Source organism: Trichosporon asahii (genome assembly GCF_000293215.1).
Source record: "Trichosporon asahii var. asahii CBS 2479 unplaced genomic scaffold scaffold00050, whole genome shotgun sequence".
In the NCBI taxonomy this organism is placed as follows: domain Eukaryota; kingdom Fungi; phylum Basidiomycota; class Tremellomycetes; order Trichosporonales; family Trichosporonaceae; genus Trichosporon; species Trichosporon asahii.
The window spans coordinates 192,487-213,323 of record NW_014040874.1 but is presented as its reverse complement, the minus strand read 5'-3'; the positions used below and the strand labels follow the sequence as shown (position 1 = coordinate 213,323).

General features: G+C 59.8%; 7 protein-coding genes across 7 annotated transcripts; 1 reads left to right on the top strand and 6 right to left on the bottom strand.

The window, feature by feature from the left end:
• Nucleotides 1–104: 104 nt before the first annotated feature.
• On the bottom strand, nucleotides 105–5,970 carry A1Q1_01287 (uncharacterized protein; the record flags this gene model as incomplete). Its single annotated transcript, XM_014324360.1, has 11 exons — nucleotides 105–2,208; nucleotides 2,259–2,446; nucleotides 2,590–2,970; nucleotides 3,014–3,121; nucleotides 3,175–3,597; nucleotides 3,641–3,698; nucleotides 3,850–5,345; nucleotides 5,394–5,498; nucleotides 5,553–5,630; nucleotides 5,673–5,696; nucleotides 5,743–5,970. 11 exons carry the CDS (start codon nucleotides 5,968–5,970, stop codon nucleotides 105–107), a joined length of 5,193 nt encoding a protein of 1,730 aa, XP_014179835.1.
• Nucleotides 5,971–8,197: 2,227 nt separating this feature from the next.
• Nucleotides 8,198–9,730, bottom strand: A1Q1_01286 (uncharacterized protein; the record flags this gene model as incomplete). The annotated part of the gene is made up of 5 exons (XM_014324359.1): nucleotides 8,198–8,442; nucleotides 8,540–8,864; nucleotides 8,918–9,037; nucleotides 9,086–9,251; nucleotides 9,351–9,730. The coding sequence occupies 5 exons, from the start codon at nucleotides 9,728–9,730 to the stop codon at nucleotides 8,198–8,200; spliced, it is 1,236 nt and encodes a 411-aa protein (XP_014179834.1).
• A 426-nt stretch (nucleotides 9,731–10,156) lies between these two features.
• A1Q1_01285 (Tubulin-specific chaperone A) lies at nucleotides 10,157–10,899 on the top strand (the record flags this gene model as incomplete). The annotated part of the gene is made up of 3 exons (XM_014324358.1): nucleotides 10,157–10,236; nucleotides 10,353–10,647; nucleotides 10,708–10,899. 3 exons carry the CDS (start codon nucleotides 10,157–10,159, stop codon nucleotides 10,897–10,899), a joined length of 567 nt encoding a protein of 188 aa, XP_014179833.1.
• Nucleotides 10,900–11,206: 307 nt separating this feature from the next.
• A1Q1_01284 (uncharacterized protein) lies at nucleotides 11,207–12,595 on the bottom strand (the record flags this gene model as incomplete). Its single annotated transcript, XM_014324357.1, has 2 exons — nucleotides 11,207–12,291; nucleotides 12,334–12,595. The coding sequence occupies 2 exons, from the start codon at nucleotides 12,593–12,595 to the stop codon at nucleotides 11,207–11,209; spliced, it is 1,347 nt and encodes a 448-aa protein (XP_014179832.1).
• A 326-nt stretch (nucleotides 12,596–12,921) lies between these two features.
• A1Q1_01283 (coatomer gamma subunit (Gamma-coat protein)) lies at nucleotides 12,922–15,725 on the bottom strand (the record flags this gene model as incomplete). The annotated part of the gene is made up of 2 exons (XM_014324356.1): nucleotides 12,922–15,647; nucleotides 15,689–15,725. The coding sequence occupies 2 exons, from the start codon at nucleotides 15,723–15,725 to the stop codon at nucleotides 12,922–12,924; spliced, it is 2,763 nt and encodes a 920-aa protein (XP_014179831.1).
• Nucleotides 15,726–16,058: 333 nt separating this feature from the next.
• On the bottom strand, nucleotides 16,059–17,232 carry A1Q1_01282 (uncharacterized protein; the record flags this gene model as incomplete). The annotated part of the gene is made up of 3 exons (XM_014324355.1): nucleotides 16,059–16,307; nucleotides 16,377–16,772; nucleotides 16,840–17,232. 3 exons carry the CDS (start codon nucleotides 17,230–17,232, stop codon nucleotides 16,059–16,061), a joined length of 1,038 nt encoding a protein of 345 aa, XP_014179830.1.
• A 368-nt stretch (nucleotides 17,233–17,600) lies between these two features.
• A1Q1_01281 (tRNA ligase,putative, Trl1p) lies at nucleotides 17,601–20,342 on the bottom strand (the record flags this gene model as incomplete). The annotated part of the gene is made up of 2 exons (XM_014324354.1): nucleotides 17,601–19,871; nucleotides 19,959–20,342. 2 exons carry the CDS (start codon nucleotides 20,340–20,342, stop codon nucleotides 17,601–17,603), a joined length of 2,655 nt encoding a protein of 884 aa, XP_014179829.1.
• Between the last annotated feature and the right edge of the window lie 495 nt (nucleotides 20,343–20,837).

Here is a 20,837-nt window from a genome sequence, read left to right as displayed (position 1 = left end):
CACAGACTTGTTTTTGCATGATCATTGTCCACTTGGACCATTTTCACTACGGCGGGGCATTTGCTATGGACATTCTTCTTTGATCTTAACTTGATGATTGCGGCTTACCAGCCGCCATAGGGCTGAGAAGACTTGCTGGACGGGGCCACGGAGGGCTCGCGAGGGGGCGGGTCCCAGACCGACTCGCCGTGGTCGTGCTCCTCCTTGCTGTGCGAGTCCATAACACGACTCGCCGGCTGACGCGCCTGGGGCGCAGCGGGCTGGCGCCTGCGGCTCGACTCTTGCTGGCGGGCGATGGGGGTTCGGGCCGAGTCCTCGCGATCGGGAATGTGCACAGGCGGGGTGAAGTCGCCGGCCTGAGATGGGTCGCGGGTGACGGGAGGTTCACGAGCGGCGGGGCTGGTAGGCTGAGCTGGCGCAGCGGTCTGGGGAGGACCGGGTTGAGGCGGACCGGGGGCTCCCGCAGAGATGGCAGGAGAAGGGCTCCAGCCCAGCGCTTCCTTGCGGCCCGGCGCCTTGCGCTCGTAGTCGGGGTTGAGGTCGTGACGAGGGGGTTTCGCGTCGTAGTCGATCGGCTGAGACGCTGCAGGAGGTTGAGACTGCAGATTGCGAGCGGCCGCTGGGGCCGCCGGAGAACGCGACTCGGCTTGATGATCTTGGTCGGACGAGCGAGGAGCGTCGCGGGGACGAGGAGGCTCAGCATGCTGGTATCGTCCATCAGCAGGCTCGTAGGCGCGGATATGGTCGCGGTGGCGAGTAGGCTCGGTGGGCTGGTGACCTCCACGGGGAGGCTCGTAGGCGCGAGGGCGCTCAGCATGCTGGTAGCGTTCACCAGCAGGCTCTTGCGCACGAGGCGGGTTATCGCGGCGAGGCATTCCAGCCTGAGGAGGCTCAGGAGGCTGGGAGCGCTGACCAGCGGGCTCGTACGCTCGGAGTGGCTCGCTGTATCGGGGCACTTCAGCCTGGGGACGCTGAGGGAGCTGGTGGTGTTGAACTGCGGGCTCGTGGACACGGGGTGGCTCGTTGTGACGAGGCATCTCAGCTTGCTGATAGTGACCGCCACCGGCCGACTCGCGCACGCGGGGAGCATCAAACTGGCGAGGGTCGCGCTGCTGGTGACGGTCGCCGGCGGGCTCGTGCTGTCCCTGTCCAGCGTGGTAGGGAATGTGTTGACTGGACTGAATGAACCCTGCCTCACGGTAGGACTCGCGAGGGCGAACGTCGCCAGTGTAGAAATTGTCAGACCGGCGACGAGGCTCAGCCCAAGTGTCGCGCTCGCGGGGAGCACCGCCTTGATTGTAGCTGTCCGACTGGCGACGCGGCTCCGCCCAAGGCTCGCCGTGGGCAGGGCGAGGGGCAATGACGGGACGGGGCCGCTGGACTTGAGGCGGAGCTTCAATGACGCGTGGCGCGGCAGGAGGCAGCTGGGGCACGGGAACGTGGCGAGACTCGTTGCGCAGGGGAGGCTCGCTAGGTTGATGGGTGGGATGCTCCGAACGACGGTGCTGGTCGGGGACGGCGCCATAGTCAGGCTGCCGATCGCGCTGTGACGGGGCGGGGACGTAGGAAGTTCCCTGCACCTGCTGATCCTGCTGCTCAACACTCTCACGACGGTATCCAGGGTAGTGGATATCCTCACGGGGCTGCTCGCCTTGAAAGACCTCGCGATGGGCTTGAGGGGGAAGCCTGCTGTTGTCGCGGCGATCGGCGGTCGACATGGGCTTGCTCTTCGCCTCGAGCTGGGTGAAGGACGGGTTTTCATAACCAGGGTCGGTCGAAGGGGCCGCCGCAGGATGAGCATGGCCACCGGTTCGAACAGGAAGGAGCGACACAGCATCGTCACGAGGAGGGGTCGTTGTACTCTCTGGAGTAGTGTCGTCGGTCAGGGGAAGCCCCTTCTTGATCTTCCACCTCTTTAAGTCCTCGGGGTCATAAACCGGCTTCAACTGCCCGTCTTCCATCTTGGTTGAAAGGACGCGAGGTTGAAACTCGTCGGACTTGATGGGAGGGCTCTTCGTTGCCTGCTTGACCTTGGACGCGGTGGTGGTGGCATCGGTGCCACACCTCGAGACGGTCCTCGAGCCGGTTGTGTCGCGAGTGCTGGACGTCGAGGCGACGGGGACCGAAGGACACAAGTGGACGCGAGTTTGAATCTCACCAGACTCAGAGTAATCGAAGGTGACCTGCAGTTTAGCACGAACCCAGTTTCTAGACGAACCATGTACGCAGGAAGCGCGTTAGCTGCCACTCGCGCCGACTGAGTGGGCAAACGCGGAACCTTGACGTAAACAAAATCGTCGTCTTCCTTTGCAGCTCCACCCAACGAGACGGAGGGCTGCTGAGACCCAGCATTGTGCTGCTCTTTTCCGTGCGAAAGGGTGTCATCGCCTTGAGTGTCGGAGGGGTTGACAACACGTCCACTCTCGTCCACAAGCACTTCTTGACGCTGCGATTAGCCACCGATATCACTGTTGCGGGACTCACGTTGACTAATTGAGGGGGGATGCGCCGATCCCTGACTCTGATGGACTGCCCGTCGATGGTGGCACCATTCTGCTGCGTAAGCCATGGCACGACGTGGCCACATACCTCATACAGCATTGCACTCTCGGCGGCCCTTTTAGTTTCAAACATGACGCGGGCCTCAGCATACTTGAACCGCCTCTCGTACTCGATGCCGACGACTTTGCCGTACTTTGAGAAGCGCTCCACCAGGCTCTGCTCCGACTCATGAGCAGGAATGCCGCCGACATAGATGGCGGCGTCGTCAACGAAGCGAGGGATGCCACGCCAAGTGTCAGCTCGGACTGGGCGGCCCTTATAAGTGGGAAGGATCCTGCGCTTGAGATTGGGGGCAGCGTTGTGGAGTTGATGAGCATCACGGGGCTCGGGAGAGAACGTTGGCAAAGGGGAGTCACCCCTCCACTTGATGTTGGAATTCCACTTGCCGATCGTGAAGCCTGGCAGGTCCTCCAGTTGCTACTGTCAGCTTGAATGTGAGCCTTACCCTTACCTCGATGAGATGCCCAATCTTCCACGACCTGCAAACAACGAACTTCCAGGGCTGCCAAGTCTCAGTAGGCGGGATGACTTCCATCACCTCGCAATAGAAAGCGACAAGCTTAGGGAGGAACTGAATGTCAGTGGAAGTTGCTCGAGCAAGCCAGCACTCACGTCACGCTCGAGTTCACGACGGCCGAGGGGAATGACATCCAGGCGCATAGGATTCCTTGATGCTCCATCACCGTCTCCAGCATGGGGGAAGTCACCCTGACGCGGGTCCCAGAGTTCGATCTTCCAATACATGCGACGGTGACGCGAAGGGGTTGGCAGTGCCCAAACCTCGAGGGAGGGAGGCGCAGGGCGCATGTCGGATCCAGCGGGCACAGACTGCTGACGGTGCGAGGAGACGGGAGAGGCGGAGCGCGAGCGATCATCGTGTCGGTCGCCAGTCACCTTGATCCAGAGACCAATGAACTCATCCTCAGCAGGACGCTGGTAGATTTGGAGACGAACGGGGACAGCGCTTGAAGTAGCAGCCGACTGGAAGCTGCCGTCGTGCCTATTTCTATCGTTCATGAGCAGGACAATGGAGTCCTGATGCTACTTGGTCAGCCTTGTCGAGGCGGTCCAACCTCACCTGGAAAACAACGGCAGCCCGATCACTGTAGCCCTCCTTGTGAAGAGGGAACGGCGACCTGAAGTCAGTGATACATATGATCAGGTCCGACTCACACGCAGCGCAGCCTTCCATACTTGGAGAAATGAGTCTGCAGGAAGGTCTGGAAGGCGTCGGTGCGGATGGGGAAGGGTGCACTATCGTCAGTGTCGCAAGCACGAGGTACTCACACTACGATGACACGCCGAGACTGGAAGCGAGGACTGTCGCGGGGGTGAGTCGTCTCCCTCTTCCAGAACTCAGGGTCTGACTCTGGCTCGACTCCCTCCTTCCACTCGTCATGTGCGTCGGCGTCGGTGATGTCCGAGGGCGTGCGGGGCCGATCGAACTCGTCGTCGTCCGAGTTCGGCGAAGGCGAGTTCTGCCCGCCACTTGCCTTCATGGGAAGGGTGCTCGACTCGGGGTCGTGAGCAGATGAAGGCATACGGGGCTCGGGACTGGGGTCGGGAGAAATGTAAAGAGTGACAGGCTTCGGCATCGGCTTAGTGCTGTCGGGGCGCTCAGGGAGCGAGACGTTGTCATCAGCGGCCTCCGTGCTGAGCACCGCCATTGCTGGAACTTGCTGAGTGTCGTTAACATTGCCCGCCCATGCCTGGATGTTGGGGCTATTCCAGGCCGCCCCATCGCTCGTCAACTCCACAGATGGCTTAAGACTCCAACCGTGCTCGCTCGCGAGCCCCTTGGGTGAGCACTCCTGAGCAGGCTTGGGCGGCAGCACGTGGCGAGGAGTGCTGTGGCGCGGAACATTGAACTCGGTCGCGGGAGGGGGCTGCTCGTGCGAAGCGTGGCGAGTACGGTCATGAACACGTGCAGGTTCATCCTGGGCGCGACGGAACTGGTGCTCATCGCGTTGATCGTCGCCATGGCCAGCCATCGGCGGCTGAGCCCCGCCGCTTTGAACACAAACAGCTGGGGCAGGAATGGGCTCTGCGCGCTGGGGGATGCTAGTCGTCCACGGCCCAGGCTGGTCCATAGGAACAGACGGGGAGGGGTGTCCAGCGGGGAGCTGCTGGTCGCTGCGGATAGGACCTTGAGACTGGTGGACGCTTGGGGGAAGGCTCTGAGGATAGTTCGCCGACGAGACACGCTGGCGCTGACCATGAGCGGAATACAGAGTCTTCTCGTGAGAGAACTCAGCCGGAATAGGAGAGGCTTGCCCATGAGCGTCACGGGTCTGATAAATTGGCTCAGGCTCTGCCGCCGAGCTGTAAGTTTGACGAGGAACGGCAGATGAATGAACAGGCGCAGGGTGGACCTGGGCGCTTGGGGAGGTGGGGAAGTCGCTCTCGACAGTCTCGCTCTGGGATGGATCGGGGCGACGGAGTGGCGCACTCTGAGGCTGCTCGTGGTCTTGAGGGACGTTGTCCGAGGGCCTTCCCCACGTCCGAGGGCGGGTCACGGCAACGCTATTGGCATCGTAGGACTCGGTCGTGAAACCCATTCCAGGGCGGCGGAGACGGGGAGGGACGACGATCTTGTGCCCGCGGTCCCACGTCGACACGGTTGGAGCACCAGAGGGCTGAACGTGCTCAGCCTCGCGATCCGCCTGGGGGTCTCCGGCGATTGTGGTGTGCTGGGGCCCGGTGAAGGCAGGCGCCGACTGAGCAAGCGGGGTATCCGTGGGCCCACCACCGTAGGTGGGACCAGACATGTAGCTGCGACGGCCCTCGCTCGGATGATACTGTTGTCAGCGGAAATCATTCGTCGGTCTTACCTCGGAAGCCGGCTCAGGGGCAACAACAGGCTGGGGCGTAGGTGGATGGGGCGTCACAGCGTGGAGCTGCTTCTTCGAAGTGGCGAGAGCAACCTCGGCCTCGCTCTGGTGCGACTGCGCGGTCAGTGCGTGTTTGTTGGGAGCAAGCCAACAACGTACGGGGGTAGGCACAGGGGGTGGAGCCGCCGATCCCGCTTCACTGCGAGGATAACTAGCCACGCTGGCCCTCGACGACGCCTGTTCCGTTAGCGATCTCTGCTACCCTTTACGGAGCCTCACGATGACCTCCCTGCGGGAAGGAGGCTACCACAGTCAGCGAACTGATACTCGGAATGACCTGAGTACTCACAGTGGCATCCATACCCTTGTAGTAAGAGCGAGGCATCGAGTCGTGCGGGGCGTAGCGGCGCCCATAGTCTTGATCGCGATGAGCGGTGTACGAGCCGTGCGGGCTGGTGGGATGATTCTCGGCGCTGTAGTGGTCGGGAAGCGGCTGGTAGTGCCGGGGAGGGGGACCACGGTCGCTTCCGTGGTGCGACCCGCCGCCGGGAGGCGGATGGTTGCGATACTCGCTCATGTCTAGAGACGAGGAAGGGATCGGTCGGCCTTCTCGTCCTCGACTGTAAGTGAGTTGTGGCCAGAGGGATGGAGAGGAGGGGTGGAAGGAAGGGTGAGGAGATGAGGGATGTGAAGATGAGAGTGAAGGAAGGAGGAAGTGCCGTGGAGCGGGCGGCGGGAGGAGCTGATGACTGGATCTGAACGTGGAACCAAAGGACCTTGAGCCTTGGAGGGCGAGGGCGCAACGGCGCGAGATCGCGAGGAAGACAGTGTGCGGTACGGGGCACGACGTGCAACACACACGGGGGATTGGCGGCTCTGCCAGTCTGCTCTGAGGAAGGCAGCGTTCAGCAACCGCCTTCCCCCTGCGCAGCACAGATTGGCCGCTTTGCGCCCCTCATCCAGCCCACAGCGCCCCTCAGCTCGTGTAGAAAACGGGCACATCGTCCCGCACCAGCATATCCCGCCTCACAATTACGAGGGGCGCTGCGCGCCTCCCAGAATTAATCTGTCGTGAGTGGACCACTTCGCTGTCATCTGATAAGTCAGTGCTTCAACTGGTCAAACCGTGAGCATCAGAATCTCTGAACTTCCAGTGTAGACCCCGTCGTCATCGGTGTCCAACATCGCTCTGTTGTCCCTTCATCGAATATTGTCGAGTCCATGCCATCCTCACTGAAGAGGCACCGGCACTCCTAAACCGTCGACCCGCAGTCCTTCCAGGCGAGGAGCGCGAGGAGGCCGCCCTACGACTCCCTTTGGTCAGATTCCTCATCAGACACTCACACCGGGGCGCAGGGCGCAGGTCCTTCTACACGAGATTGCCCGCCGATCCCGGTCCGCATCCCCATCAGTGTTTCCCACCACGGTACCACGGTTCAACCACTTAGAAAGATCGTCGTCCACCCTTCAAGGATATCGCTTGATCGGAGCTGTGCATTTCGTGCCGGTGTCGTGAGCATGGTTAGCAACGGGTGTGAAGCGTGCGTGGAAGAGTGATTGCAGAAACTCTAAATCGTGATGCGACTGGAACCAGGGATGATGCCGCGGAATCAGGGCATCGGCCTCTGCGGAGCGGCTGGAGGGGTCCAGCAGTGATCGCTGAGGGCGCCGTGAATGGCGCACGAGGCATCTGGACGATGCGTACGATGCCCGCCAGCGTTCTCTGCGTCTTCCACAAGCACTCAGAAATGCCACCTGCACTGAGCGTACCTGCATGTACAGATGCATGACGTGTAGCCGTGGCAAACTCGGCTGCATCTCTTAACAGGGTTGCGCTTGCAAGGAACAAACCCATCATTCCAGCAGAGAGACACAGAGCTGGCGGGTGCAGGTGGCAAGTCACGGGACTGCCTACCCACGTGGCCCCAAAATACTCCCGCCACTTCTTGAATTTCTGAATCTTCACCTCACGGCTCGCTGATCGCATCGACGAGCACAAGGTCATCCCCTCCGTCAACCCCCTACCCCATCAAAAGCATCGCCCACCATGCACCTTATGTACACGCTCGACGACAAGGGAAACCGGTAAGCTCAAGCCAGACGGAACTCAGCTGACAATCCAGTGTGTACACCCTCAAGGTATGTTTTGCGATCGATGAGCGGCGGTCATGTCTGCGATCTGCGCGAGGGAAGGAGCACGCGAGCTTAACCGTCGGCGAGCATGCTTGGAATACTGCATGCTTCAGGAAGTTACGCTCTAACTAAAGCAACACCTGGACTCATGACTGGGAGCTCATTCGCTTGGAAATTTAACCCGAAGCCATTGCGAGATCGAGACTGCGCCGCCCGCCCTGGCTCTAACAGTGCAACCATAGCTGACCGACAGAAAATCACCGCTGAGGGCAAGCCGACGAAGTCTGCGCACCCGGCGCGTTTCTCCCCCGATGACAAGTTCTCGCGTCACCGCGTGACCATCAAGAAGCGGTGAGTTCTGAAGCTGTGATGCCGGCGATGTGAACAACCAGAGCCGGCAGCTCGCAGCTGAGCCGGGGCAGAGCTAATGACCAGCTTCGGCATCCTCCCCACCCAGCTTCCGTCCAAGCCCCTCTAACCTGTTGTATTTGTTATGTATCCATGCGATGCTATATGCTAAGCGATTCTAAAATGAAAATGCCTGGAGCCCAAAGCCTCACTCAACCCTCTCGCTCTCGTCCTTCCTCGACGTCGCGCTCACCCGACACTCTACTCGTCTTCCGATCGTATGATTACTAGGGGGTCACAATACAAACGTAATACAAGGTACACTACGAGGAGGACGCCGGTTGCGGGGTCGGCTCATCTAACGGCCCAGCGCGCTCGTCGGGCAGGTCCGTAATCACACCCGGCAGCGGCGCCTTTTCCACCTTTGACGCCTCTTCCAGATCCTTCTGGCCCATCGCCGACAGCTTGTTGTACTTGGGCGACTTGGCGTTGGGCGGCATGACCTTGCCAAAGTCTATAATGTCCAGGACGTCGGAGCCAAACTCGGGCGTGTAGTCGCGGTCGGACGCTGCCCAGAGCTCATGGATCTTTCCCTTCTGCTCAAAGATCCAGTCGTCAGACTTCAGCCAGTCTAATGGTTAACTTCGCATCAAAGGTTCACTCACGAAGGGCGACAGTCTCCGTCGTGTAGTTCAGCTGGTTCCAATCTCCCATAGCCCAGCCGTAGTCTATTCGCTGGACGGGGTCCAAGACTGGGTCGAGTAATCTCAGCCATTGGCCCGTACGCGCGTCCTCGATCTTAATCTTGTGCGCGTATGGCAGATCTGCGGAACCGATCCAAGATACCAGAGGCCACGACAGGCCGTAGCCGAGGCCGCGGAAGTACTGCCTGAAGTGGCCTGATGAGCCAGCCGAGGTGCCCCAGTAAACATTCTTCTTGCAGTTGAGGCTTTGCAGGGTGCGCACGACATTGGGCATGACAAGGTAAGTCTTACATTAGCTGGCTGAAGCACGCGTCTTGGCAGCAAACCAAAAGCACTCACGTCGTCATCCGCCTTCATCACGAAGCGAGGTCGACCGCGCACTTGTCCATCGCCGGCATAGTGCTGGGCAACCCACTTGAAGTACTCGAACGTCTTGCCAAAGTCAATGTTGTCGTCGATCTAAGGAGATCAGGTGCCATTCTATTTCGGTGCCCGGGCTGCACTCACGTCCAAAATCACCATGTCCTTATGTTCCTCCGCCTCCTGCTTCAGTCCATCCAGGATCTTTAAGCGCTTCAGCGAGTCGAGGGGATACTTTACAGCCGGCGGGTGGGCAAGGATGAACTTGATCTCCACCTCATCGGGCCATTCCGGTAAGATGTGCTTTCGGTACCTGTTGATTGGTGTTAGCTATCTGCTGCGGGGTGTGGAGGTGGGGGACGGGTTGTATTGTACGCGGCGCAGCACGCGCAGCGCGTCTGCTTTCACTCACAGGTCTCTTCGTCCTTTGCCGTTCAGGCTGGAAGAGAAGATGCCTATGAAAGCTAGCTTTCCACTGTTGGCGCCCTCGAGAGGGATGTCGCAACCGATCTCGTGTGGTTGACGCGCGCTGAGGAGGGAATAGTCGGGCTCCTCGAAGCTCCTCTGCACGCCTTCAGGCTCTAGCAGCCATTGCTTCTCGTGCGACGTTCCCACTCCCTCTTCGTCTAGAGCGGCGGCATAGGTCGTGGCCGTCTGCAGGCCAGGTGGTCGATCGGGAAGGGATAGCTGAGCGACAAAGATGATGAGGGCGGCAAGCACGGCAGAAGCGAGGACGACCGGTAACCTTGGGCGAGCCTTGAAGGTGAACAAATCGTAGGCGGACAAGGTCATCGCATGAGCGAGGAAGGGAACGACCGAGAGAGTGTTGGCAGCAGCAAGATTGCACAGTGACGAGTCGTGTCGAACAGAGTTGAGCAGTAATACCGGCTACAGGGCCTCAATCCGCAAAGTATGGCCTGACTGCGGTGCACGCGGTGGCGAGCAGAGCCGGACCAAATGGTCCCGTGCATTCAGACCTTTCAGGCTAGACGCGCTAAACCAAAGGATGCCCGTCGCGCCTGGCCGCTGGCGCCGGGGGGTCACCCTGAGATGGACCTGACACCTAGCCACCTGGCCAACTGGCCGATTTAGGTTCGTCTATGACGTGCCACAAGCACCTACAATCCGTTGTTGATACCGTCCGCTATCTACGATCTTCGCCGAGTCCTTCAACTTTCGGCCTTCCTCTTCCATCACACACTCCTCGAATCAATCGCTATGGCTCAGCCCGCTGCCGACTCCAACGTTGACCCTCAGGTCGCCCGCGCCCTCTACATCAAGACTGGTGTCGTCAGCCGGTGAGTAATCTCTTTCAACGACGTGCAAGCATGAGGGAACCTCATCCGCCGCTGGGAGGGCTATTTGGCTGCTGCTGAATAGCCATCACATGTTTTGCATCAGTTGCTGACTGCAGTCTCTACAAGGAGGAGCAGACGTACCGTGTCGAGAGCGCCGAGGCCAAGCAGAACGTCGAGAAGCTGAAGAAGGCCAAGGCCGACGGAGCCGACATTCGTAATGCTGTGAGTTCGCTACACGTCTCGCTTCTGGTTTCGTGCCTCTCACACGACATTGCCGCCCCAGCCAATACCCCACTCGACCGAGAACAGAGGCCCAAGCGCACAGCTGACCGTCCTGTCGGTGGCGGTGGCGGAGGCAGGGCTGAACGACAATGTATCAGCGGTGGTGGGACGCCGACGTGCCTCGGCGTCGTACCCCATGAACGCTAGAGCCAGCTCCCTTCGTTGTGCACCGCAGAGCTAACCGTCCAGGAGGCCGTCCAGAAGGACTGCGAGCAGATGGTTCCCCTCACGGTGAAGAAGCTGCAGGCCGCGTATGAGGACCTCGTGCACCTCATGAACGGACTCGAGAAGGACCCGATCGCCGAGACGCAGCAGTGGGCCGACGCGAAGAATGTCCTCCAGATCGTCATGAACCACTGGCAGTCCATTGGTGGTCCTTAGGTCCGTCCTGCTCCGGGTGCTGCAAGTTGCTCCGCCAGCACGCTCACAGCGACGTTCGGACTAATTCGATGTTTACAAGCGGTATAAATAGCAAAGCCTTATCTACATGTATAGAAGTTAATCCGTGTACTCCGAGTCGGGTGCAACAGGAGCTCGTCGTCGACCTGACGTCATGGATCTGCAGTGTGAGCATGCGTGCTCTGTACTGCCATCGTTGCAAGTTGCAATAATGATAACATTCCGATCAGATTACGATCGGACTGTTGGCCCGTTGTCGGCCGATATCTACAGAGATGACTTCCTTCGTCTACTTCTTGCCTCCCTTCTTCTTCTCAATACGGCCGAGGAGATGCTTCCTCAGCGAGTCCTTGCACACGGAGCAGAAGGAGGGATAGTTGACCTTGCGCATGATGCACTCCTCGTTCGTAGGCCGGAGCGTGATGTTGCCATTCTCCCACACAGTGGGGAACGCACCGACGAATCCCTCCTGTTTGACAAAGCTGCGGCCATACTCAATGATCTCGACACTCGTCACCATCTTGCCGCCCTTGCCCTCCTTTGCCTCCCTGCCCTTCTGCGTAAGGCTGATCTGGAGGGACGAGTTGCCCACGGGGAGCGGCTCAGTGAGGAAGATCTCGACCCAGCGCCGGTCGAGACTGTCCTTCATCTCGGGGAGGAAGCCGGGGGCGAGGTCAATGTTCTCCCCGTTCAGGGTGACGTTGATGTGGTCCGGCTGCGCAATCGAGCTCAGCGAAAGGCGGAGCATGCTGTTATCGTAGGCGTCGGAGCAGCTCTTGTTGTTCGCCGAGGAGGGCGTGCCGGACCAGGACGTGTTGAGATTGTGCCACGCATAGTTCTGGATCGCGACGTGCGCATCCTGAATGACCGGGTTTGGCTCGCTCAGGTGGTCGGCCCACTTGATCTTGCCCACGTTCTCGACGAGGTCGCTGTTGTCCCCGCTGTAGACGTAGCCGCCGTCGTACTCCTCGCCTACTTCGATGAGAGAGTGGCCGAGTTCATGTCGCGCAACCACGACGCCGTTGGCCTTGGAGCTCGTCGTGATCGTAAACTCGCCGCCGAGACCGCCGTACAGCTCGTCGTTGCCCAGGATCACGGCCTGGTCGCACGCGTCCTTGTCCTTGCTCCACTGCTGGCAGGCCGCTCTCGCGCGCTTAGGGTAGCCGGGCATGACGGCGCGCAGAGTCGCGCCTTCGCGGTACAAGCCGAAGGGACTGCCTGGGAGCGGGCCGTCGTGGCCCAGTCCGCTCTTCTCAGATTCGACCCATACGCCGTAGACGTTGACGAGGTCAGCGACGTGCGCCATTGCGCCGCTCTCGCCAACAATGTCGTCGGTAAGTGTTTTGATGTCGGCAAGGAACTTGTCCTTCTCATCTGACGTATCTGAAGTCAGCCGCAGCTACGTATCACACTTACAGCCGTCAGCGAAGATGGCGAGGTTGACGCGGTCCCCGTTCTCGCCCTGGACAGCAAGTGGGATCAGCTCCATGCCCTCTGGGGCCTTGCCGTCGTCCCCGTTGGCGCGCGCATCGAACTCGCTGAACCACCGGTGCGGCACAGAAGGTCCGAGGTGGTCGGAACCGTGCACACCGTGGCTGAACACGACCTGGTTCGCGAGTGCTAGGGTACCGAATAGAAGAAGCATGCTGGCTGCTGTGAGCCTCCGAGGTGCTGCCATGGTGTTTATATGCCAGCCGAGTTGCGCTAGTGCGAGGGAAGAGATGGACTGGGGCGTGGGATCGCGCAATGTCCTGGTTACGCTTTCACACCAGGCAACAAGGTTGGGGCCTTGGAGTTGCGCTCTCACCGACTGCTATCGGAGCGATCGGCGCATTGAGCGATGCAGCATGTGGATGACGGATATGGCGGTGTGGACAGACTCGGACTAGTCCCTGTCCGGTCACACGTCGGCGCTGGCCGAACTAAGCGACCGAACACTCCCTTGCCGCTCAGCTGACAACACCCACGTGCTGCTAGTATCTCTAATCGTGCATAACTACAAAACTAAATGGCCGACATGACAAGGTTGACGGCCTCTTCCTTTTCGGCTCGAACGGCCAGCTCGAGCGTGACGCCCTCTCCTGGTGAGAAGGTCATGCGACACCTCGCGAGGACCTTGCCACCTCCGCCGCACACCAGTCCGCTCATATTAAGGGTGTGCACACTGCTCGACGTCGGCTGCTCCGTTCCTCCGAGCGGCTCCATGTTGAGCACCTCAACCAAGCTCTTGACAGCATCGCGCAGGCTCTCACTCGACGACAGCGCAAACGTCTCCGTGATGCTCGGGCCGTTGGCGAGCTTGTCCCACTCGGACGAAAAGGTCGCGTATGTCGGCGTGATGTAGTCGCCAGCACCGAGCTCGACGTCCTCAACCTGGTACTCGTCGTCGTATCCCTCCTCCTCGGGCTCGCCAGACGAAGGGTCAACCTCCTTGCTGATGAACTTGAGCGTGCACGAGTAGGCGCCCGTGGCGTACTCTGACGGGTCATCCCGCGTGAAGGAGACGTACACGGCACCGGCGCCGGTCTGGGTGGTGAGGCTGGGAACGGGGATGATAAAGTCCTCGGTAAGACCGGACTCCTCGGCGGGGACGAGGATGACGGAGACCTGCTCGAGGACAGTGTCGGGGATGGTGTTGGAGACGTTGAACTGGAATACGACGTGCTCCTTGAAGATGTGCTTGACGACGGTGACAGCGTACTCGGTCTCGTCCTCAGTGAGAGGAATAGGCTTGGATGACGACTTGAGCACCTGGCCGTAGCTGGCAAGCTCGGGAATCTCGGCGAGCTGAGCAGCGTACGCCGACTGAGCCTCGGCGGCAGAGACGGGCGCCGGCGACTCGCTCTTCTGGGGAGCAGCAGAGGTGTCGGCGATGGTAGCGAGGGCAGAGGGACGAGCAGAAGCGACCTCGGCAGCGGCCTGCTCGCGGCTGACCTTGGGGACCGAGGAAGCATCGAACGCCTCACCGTGCTTGCTCTCATCGTTGATGTACGAAACCAGCTGGCTCTCAAGCTGAGCGAGCGAAAAGGTCGCTTCGTCACGGACGTAGGTGTCGGCGAGCTTCTTGTCGTCGAGCACCTTCAGGTACATGGCGGCACGATCCCTCACTTCGTCGTCAACATCGTCGAGACATCTTCGGAGCAGGACGTCGATGCTCTTCGTGACGTGCTCATCGTCGACCGAGGCGCCAAACTTGGCGAGGGCCGAGACAGCGGCGGCACGAACGACCGCGTTCTCAAGAACGACACGGTTGTAGATGTAACGAATGTACTTGGTGGGGTTGCGGGTCTTGGGGCCCTCGATACCAAGAAGGTGGAGAATGCGGACAGAGAGCTTGGTAAACTCGCAGTCCTCGATGAACTCGCAGAGGTGGGCGAGAGCAGCCTCGCGCGAGTCCTGGATGTACTTGATCATGTCAAAGATGGCCTCGACGACGGCGTGCTTGAACTCGTAGCCGCCCTCGTCGCGGAGGACGCCAGACAGGAACGTGAGCATGACACCCTGCTTGGCCGGGAACTTGAGGCAGAGCGATCGGATAGCGTCAACCACGATGACCTTGAATTCATCCGTAATGTCGGTCATAAACGAGGAGATCTGCTTCATCAGGCGGTCGACCGAAGCCTCGTTTCCGGTCTTGAGGAGGGTGGTGATGGCGTATGTGGCGATGCTGCGGTTCGAGTCGGTAATCAGGTTCTCCATGTCGAGGTTGCAAGAGGCAACGGCGTTGGGGTGCGTCTGAGCGAGCTTGCTAAGCGTCTTGACAGCGGCAAACTTGAGGACAGCCTTGGGCGACGACAGGAAGAGCTGGAGCACGGCGACCGGGCGGTAGAGGTCCTGGTCGGTGACACCACGCATCTCACAGATGGCACGGGCCGCCTCAATGTTGACCATGTCCGACTTGTGACGGAGCAGGCCCTCGAGGTACTCGTGCATCTGCTTCTGAACGTTGGGGTCCTCGTCCATGACCTTGCGAGCGAAGCGGATCAGCATACAGATGGCCATCGGGTTGCGGACAACGGTAGCCTGCTTGCCGGCGCCAAACTGCTGAACCATCTTCGTCACGGCCATACGGTCCTTCTCGCGGATCAGGTAGAGCAGACCAAGGGCGTGGTACTGCATGATGTAGCTGGAGCTCGAAACGGACTGATAGCCGTTAGAGCCACCGCCAGAGATGTAAGCCGCGGCGGACGAGGCCGAGTATGACGAAGACGAGACGGCCTTGGCGTTGACGGCCTCCTGAGTCTCGTTCGACCAGCGCTTGATAATCGCACTGGCAATCGGGAACAGGTGGTAGGACGAGACGAGGGAAGCAGAGGAGACGGGAGGGGAGCGGTCGACGAGGGCAGACTTGAAGAAGCGCTCGACGGACTGAACGCTCTGCGCGTCGATGATGCGGGCAAGAGCACGGATAGCGTTCGGGCGGTAGACGACCTCGAGGTTGGGCTGCATGTCCTTCATGATCGAAGACGTAACCATGATCACGTCCTCGGCCACAGTGGACAGCTCCTTGATCACAAGGTAGACCATCTGCCTGAGCGCGGCATCTTTGTTCTGGAAGAGCTTCGTGACGCCGAAGAACAGGGTCGTAGCCTCATGCGTGTTGAAGGTCTCTCCGACGTAGAGCAGGTAGACGATTCGGGTCAATAATGCGCGGCACTTGCGGGGCGAAATGGGCGACTCGTTGAATACGCGCGCCTCCTGGAGCACCGTCGACTTGTCTTGCAAGAACGCTGAAGATTAGCTGATGAACGAAGTACTGGGAGCTACTTACACATGCCGCCAGAATCCTCGTCCTTCTTGAAGGACATGGTGCCGGTCGTGCTCTAGGCAGTTGTAGGTAGCTAGAGGTTCAACAGCGACAGACGTCAGAACACGGCTCGTAGAGACAGCGACAGCGCGACGTTCCGTGCTGGCAACGCGATGATGCGGGAGCATTGCCACGGGAAGCCCGCGTGGCCGGCGTTAAGGGCCGAAAAGGGACGTGTGGCGCAGGGACCACTAGCGATGCTTTCATAACGTCGTGTTTAGTCAAGAGACTATGCATGCATGCAGACTCCAAGCTCTGCCTGCGAGACGCAAGCAGAGGCATCGAAAACGGGAAGCATTGCATTTCATCGGTGTGATCGATTGCTAGACGGAAGCTACGGAATGGTGTACACGAGCTTCTCACCGCTGATCGGTTTCATGTAGTCTTCCTTGCGATCGATGTTGGCGCGCTCTGACACCCACTGCGGGCCGAGGAGCACAAAGCCGTCTTCCGTGACCTTCTCCAGACCGCCAGGCATCCGTCTGATGGGATTCGCTTTCAAAGCATGCGTCTCCGACAGCCATTCATAGAATTTGGTCGCGAACTCGCGTTTCTTCGGGTCGGCCGGGATCTGCAGGGCTGCCTGTCAGTTACAGCTGCGGAGCCACAACTCACGTCCATAGTCCACGTCCTCGCCGAGTCCCTCCCATACGGCTCCGTACACGGGCTCGTGCTTAAACTCGCCCTTCGGGAAACGGAACACGACGAGCTTGCCGTCATCTGCCAGGATACGGTCGAGGCTCTTCGTCGAGTCGCCCTCGGTGATCGCGTCAAAGGCGTAGTCTACCGGCCCGAGAGCCGCAATCTGCTCCGCCCAGTCATTGTCGCGGTAGTCGAAGAGGTAATCGTAGCCAAACTCACGGCGCAGAAAGTCGTGCTTCCCTTTGCTTGCTACGCCGATAAGCGTGACGGCCGGATCGAGCGCTCGGGCAAGCTGCGCGGCGTACATGGCCAGACTTGTTGAGGCGCCGTAGATCACATACGTCTTGCCTGCCGTATCGGTGGGCTGGGGAGAGAAGGGAAGCGACAGACCCTGCCTATCCAATCCCTGCGCGGCAGTCAGGCCACACATGCTGATCGTTGCGGCTTCCTCGTGAGGAAGGTCACCGATGGACCACACCAGGTCCCACGGGATCGCAAGAAACTCCGTGAAGGCGCCCGTCTTGAAGTTGACGGAGCAGGCTGGGGTCAGCTGTGTCGGTAGAGTCGTGCCTACCTCCTTGCAAGAAGCCAGAGACGCGGGTTCCCGGCTTCGTCCGTGAATCGGGGTTGGAAGCCAGGTCATCCGCTGCGGCGACGACATCGCCCGCAAAGTCTGTACCGATCACACGCTCCTGCTCAGCGATAGGATGCTCGACATACAGCGAGTCAATAGGGTTGAGTGCGATCGCTTTCACTTTGACGAGCACCTCTCCCGGCTTCAGTTCCGGAATCGGCAGGCTTCTCAGCGTGACCGACTTGGTTTCCGGGGTCAAAACGAGGGCGCGGCGGGTGGTGGGAATGCTCATTGTGGTGGTTCAGGAATGTGTTCGTGAGGTTTCAGCGGACCCCATGGGCGTGCAGAGACTTATGTACCCCATGCCTTTGAGTCTCATGGTGTTGAAGCGGGCCGGTCCGGAGCAACATGGATCAGTCATCATGTCACCTGCTCCCTCCACTACCGTCTTTGTCAGCGATCACCTTCGCGTACCTGAAACAGTCAGGCACGATCTCCAATCAATGGTCCAGAGTCATGCCCCACGCCGATACCGATAGAGTCTGCACATGCAGATAGTGCACGCCAAGATGACGAGGGATGGGGCCAGGCTGCCCGGCAATCACCGGAACATGGGTCGTAAAAGTACATGTCTCGTTATCACATCATCGGTCTAGACTATCAGTACATGCCCCTGACGCGGCCAGAGCCCTTGAGCGGGCCGACCTTGACCCAGTGCACTGCGCCTCCTCCCTCGGTCGATTCTCCTCCCTCTCCACTCTGCACGCCCTTGGCAATAGCTTCACGGGCGGTGCGCACGACGCCGCGGGACTCGAAGGCGGAGATCTCCTCGCTCTGCGTGCCGACCGTGACGTGCAGGTTGATCTCAACTTCCTCGGGCAGAACGAGGGCGGCGCCCTTTTCGCGGTCCGAGGTCTCCTGGGGACGGAGGTTGCCGACCACGAGCGCCATGGTGCGGTCGTCCCACGCGAGGTGGGTCACGTCAAAGTCGTAGAACGGAGAGATACGCGCCTCAGCCAGCGCAGTGCACGTCTCCCAGGCAATCTGCTGGGGACCAGGCGCGGCGCCCTCCTCTGCCGCCTCCTTCTCGGCCGCGACGTTCTTGTTATGCGACAGTGTGATGTGAGGGCGCTGAGTGACGCGGCCCTTCTCGCGAAGCGAGGTCATGAACTTGGTTGCCGACTCGGAGGCAGCTGGCGCCATGGGAGTCTGCAGGGCGTCGTCGACGACGGCGTTGATGTCGATCTCGGGGGCGAGACCAAAGTAGCGTACGGCCTTGCCGACACGTGCCGGGGCATGGTAGGGGGTTGTGACCTTGTAGTCCGAGACGGCGGCCAGGGCGCCGTCGATGTCTCCCTCGGAGGGACGGGGAAGGTCGAGGATCTTCACGAGAGAGTCGACGACCTTGCCGAGCGCGGCTCGAGGCGTGTCCTCGACGTCCACAACAATCTGCTCATCATAGTACAGGGGGTTGGGTGTCGTGAAGTTGTGCAAGAAGTTGGCGACCACAGCCTCATGCTCCGCCTCGACTGTCAGGTCGGGGCGCAGAGTCTGGTGGTTTTCGCCGCGGTTCACAACGCGCTCCGAGCATAAGCGGAGCAGCTTGTGGAACGGATTGTCGTCAATGTTCCAGGTGACAAAGATGTACTTGACATGATAGGGCTTGAGCGTCTTGGCAAACGTCTTTTCGTCCGCCAGTCCCGACAGCTCGATGTAGTGCTTGTCAATGTGGTTGTTACGGTCGGCATAGACGACGTGGTTTGTCTTCAGCAGCTCGACAATGTTCCTCTTGAAGGTTGGAGCAGTCTTCTTGCTGAGAATGTCGTCGGACTGGGTGTGAGCGAAGCCGAAGAGCTTCCCAAGAGCCAGTCCGAGCGTGGTCTTGCCGCATCCTGGGACGGCAACGGGGACGACGACCCACTTCTTGGGAAGCGACTCTCGCTCCGCTTCCCGAGCAGCCTTGCTCGCCTCGGCAGCCTTGTCCATCCCAGCCTTCCACTCTCCAGCCTGGGCAAGATCCCAGGTCTTCTTGCCGTCTCCTTCGATCCACTTGAGGAAGCGCTCACGAACCCGAACTACTCCCCTCTCGTAGTTGGCGAAGAGGGAAGGCTCCTCCTTCATCATGTCGGCGCACCACTCAGCGTAAACGCCCACTTCCGGCCGGCGAGTTTTCGCCTTCACCTTCTTCCAAATCTCGGCCTCCTTCACTGGGGTGATCTTCTTGTCCATAAGAGGCAGCATGGCACGCGTTGTTTCTCGGAACTGGCGATAGAGAAGGTACGGCTCTTCAAACTTGATCTTGAAGAAGAAGGGCGCGCCGGGCCTGTACGGGGGCTTGCTGCTCTCGTGTCCCTCGACTTCCTTGACAGTAGAGCGAACGACGAAACCCTCGATCATGTCTCCCTGCCACGAGCCGGTCTCTGCCACCTCGTTGGCAAACTTGCGCACCTCCGCGACAGAGTTCAGAGTGACATGCTTGGTCGGAATGAAGCCAAACTCGTTGGCAAAAGCAGTGACGTCCTCGGGCGATTTCGTGCTGAAATGCGGCTGGTTGTAATTCAATCCGTGGAGGTGAAGACCTGTCCAGTATTCTGGCGTCGCGATAACGTGCTCCTCAAACGAATCATCGCAGAGCTCCAGCACGGCCGTAAGATTCTCATCCCAAAGCCTCTGCGCCAACTCCTCGCACGTCTTTCCGCTCTTCTTGAGGGTGCGGGCAACCCATTCGCGACCGACTTCGGCGTGTGCACGTGCCGACGACTCGTCCTTGGCTTCCTCGGTCTTCTTGTCATCGAGTTTTGTGTCTTTCAGGCTCTGAGTGACATCCGCGACCGTAGTGGCTTCCTCGGTCGTCGTTCCCAGGGAGTGTTTAGAAGCCACAACAAGATGCGTCGGTGACAGGGCAGAGATCATGATGAGACAACCGTTCGACTTCAGCGTTAGGTGGTACGGGGCCTGGGTATGCTTCTCGATTGCGTCCCACTGCCGTCAGTGCCTATTCGCAACCCGATCACTCACCGTCGTCCAAGTCATCTCGTCAATGTTGAAGAATTTGTCGTATCCTCGTGCAACGATACGCTCCGCGTACTCGTCTCCGAGAGTCTCGAGAGCTGCCTCCGGCACGGCCCCAGGCTGCACCTCTTCGGTGAACAGACCTCGCGCGAGGGTAGGAAAGCCGTTGTCTTTCCGGAAGTACATGTGCTCAGTCATCTTCCAGCTGGTTAGCCTCCTGTCGGACTGCGAGGGATCATTCGGGGCGTAGAGCCTGGCGGGATAGATGTGGATATTAGACCTCGTCGCTTTCGGGTTGTTCCTCCTCAGCGCGCGGAGAGCGTCGAGGAGATCGGGGACGGCAGCCGGATAGGGATCCATGACCGTCGAAGACGAGCTTGAGGCCGTCATTGGTGGTGGCAAATGCAAGTGGGTATATGTAAGTGTTGCAAGTCGCCCGATTATTATCGATCACCGCCGAGTCGACACTCGATTGCTCCTGAGTCAGAAATCTGAACTTTTGCGGCAGGGATCCGGGGACTACGGGGTAAAGTCTCCCACGGCCGACGTGACGGTTGTCTCACCCTCTGTGACGCACTACTGGGTAGGCTTGCGCCGCACGATTTAGGCCACTAACAGCTTGTATTGATGGGATTAGGAATGCGAAGCGACGTCGTAATCGAGAGATAGGATTGGTGCCAGGCACAGATAATGGAGGGGATGACTGTGCCAAGGAGGACCCAACGGCCACGGCGGGTAGGCGAGCGGGCGTCAGTCAGTCAGTAGTGGTCGCTGATCCCACCCTCACCCTCCTCACCTCCTAGTCCGGCACTGGCACGCACCAGCACACCGCCGACACCGCAACGCATCTTGATTCCTGTCCTTCCTCGACCATCCACTCAACAC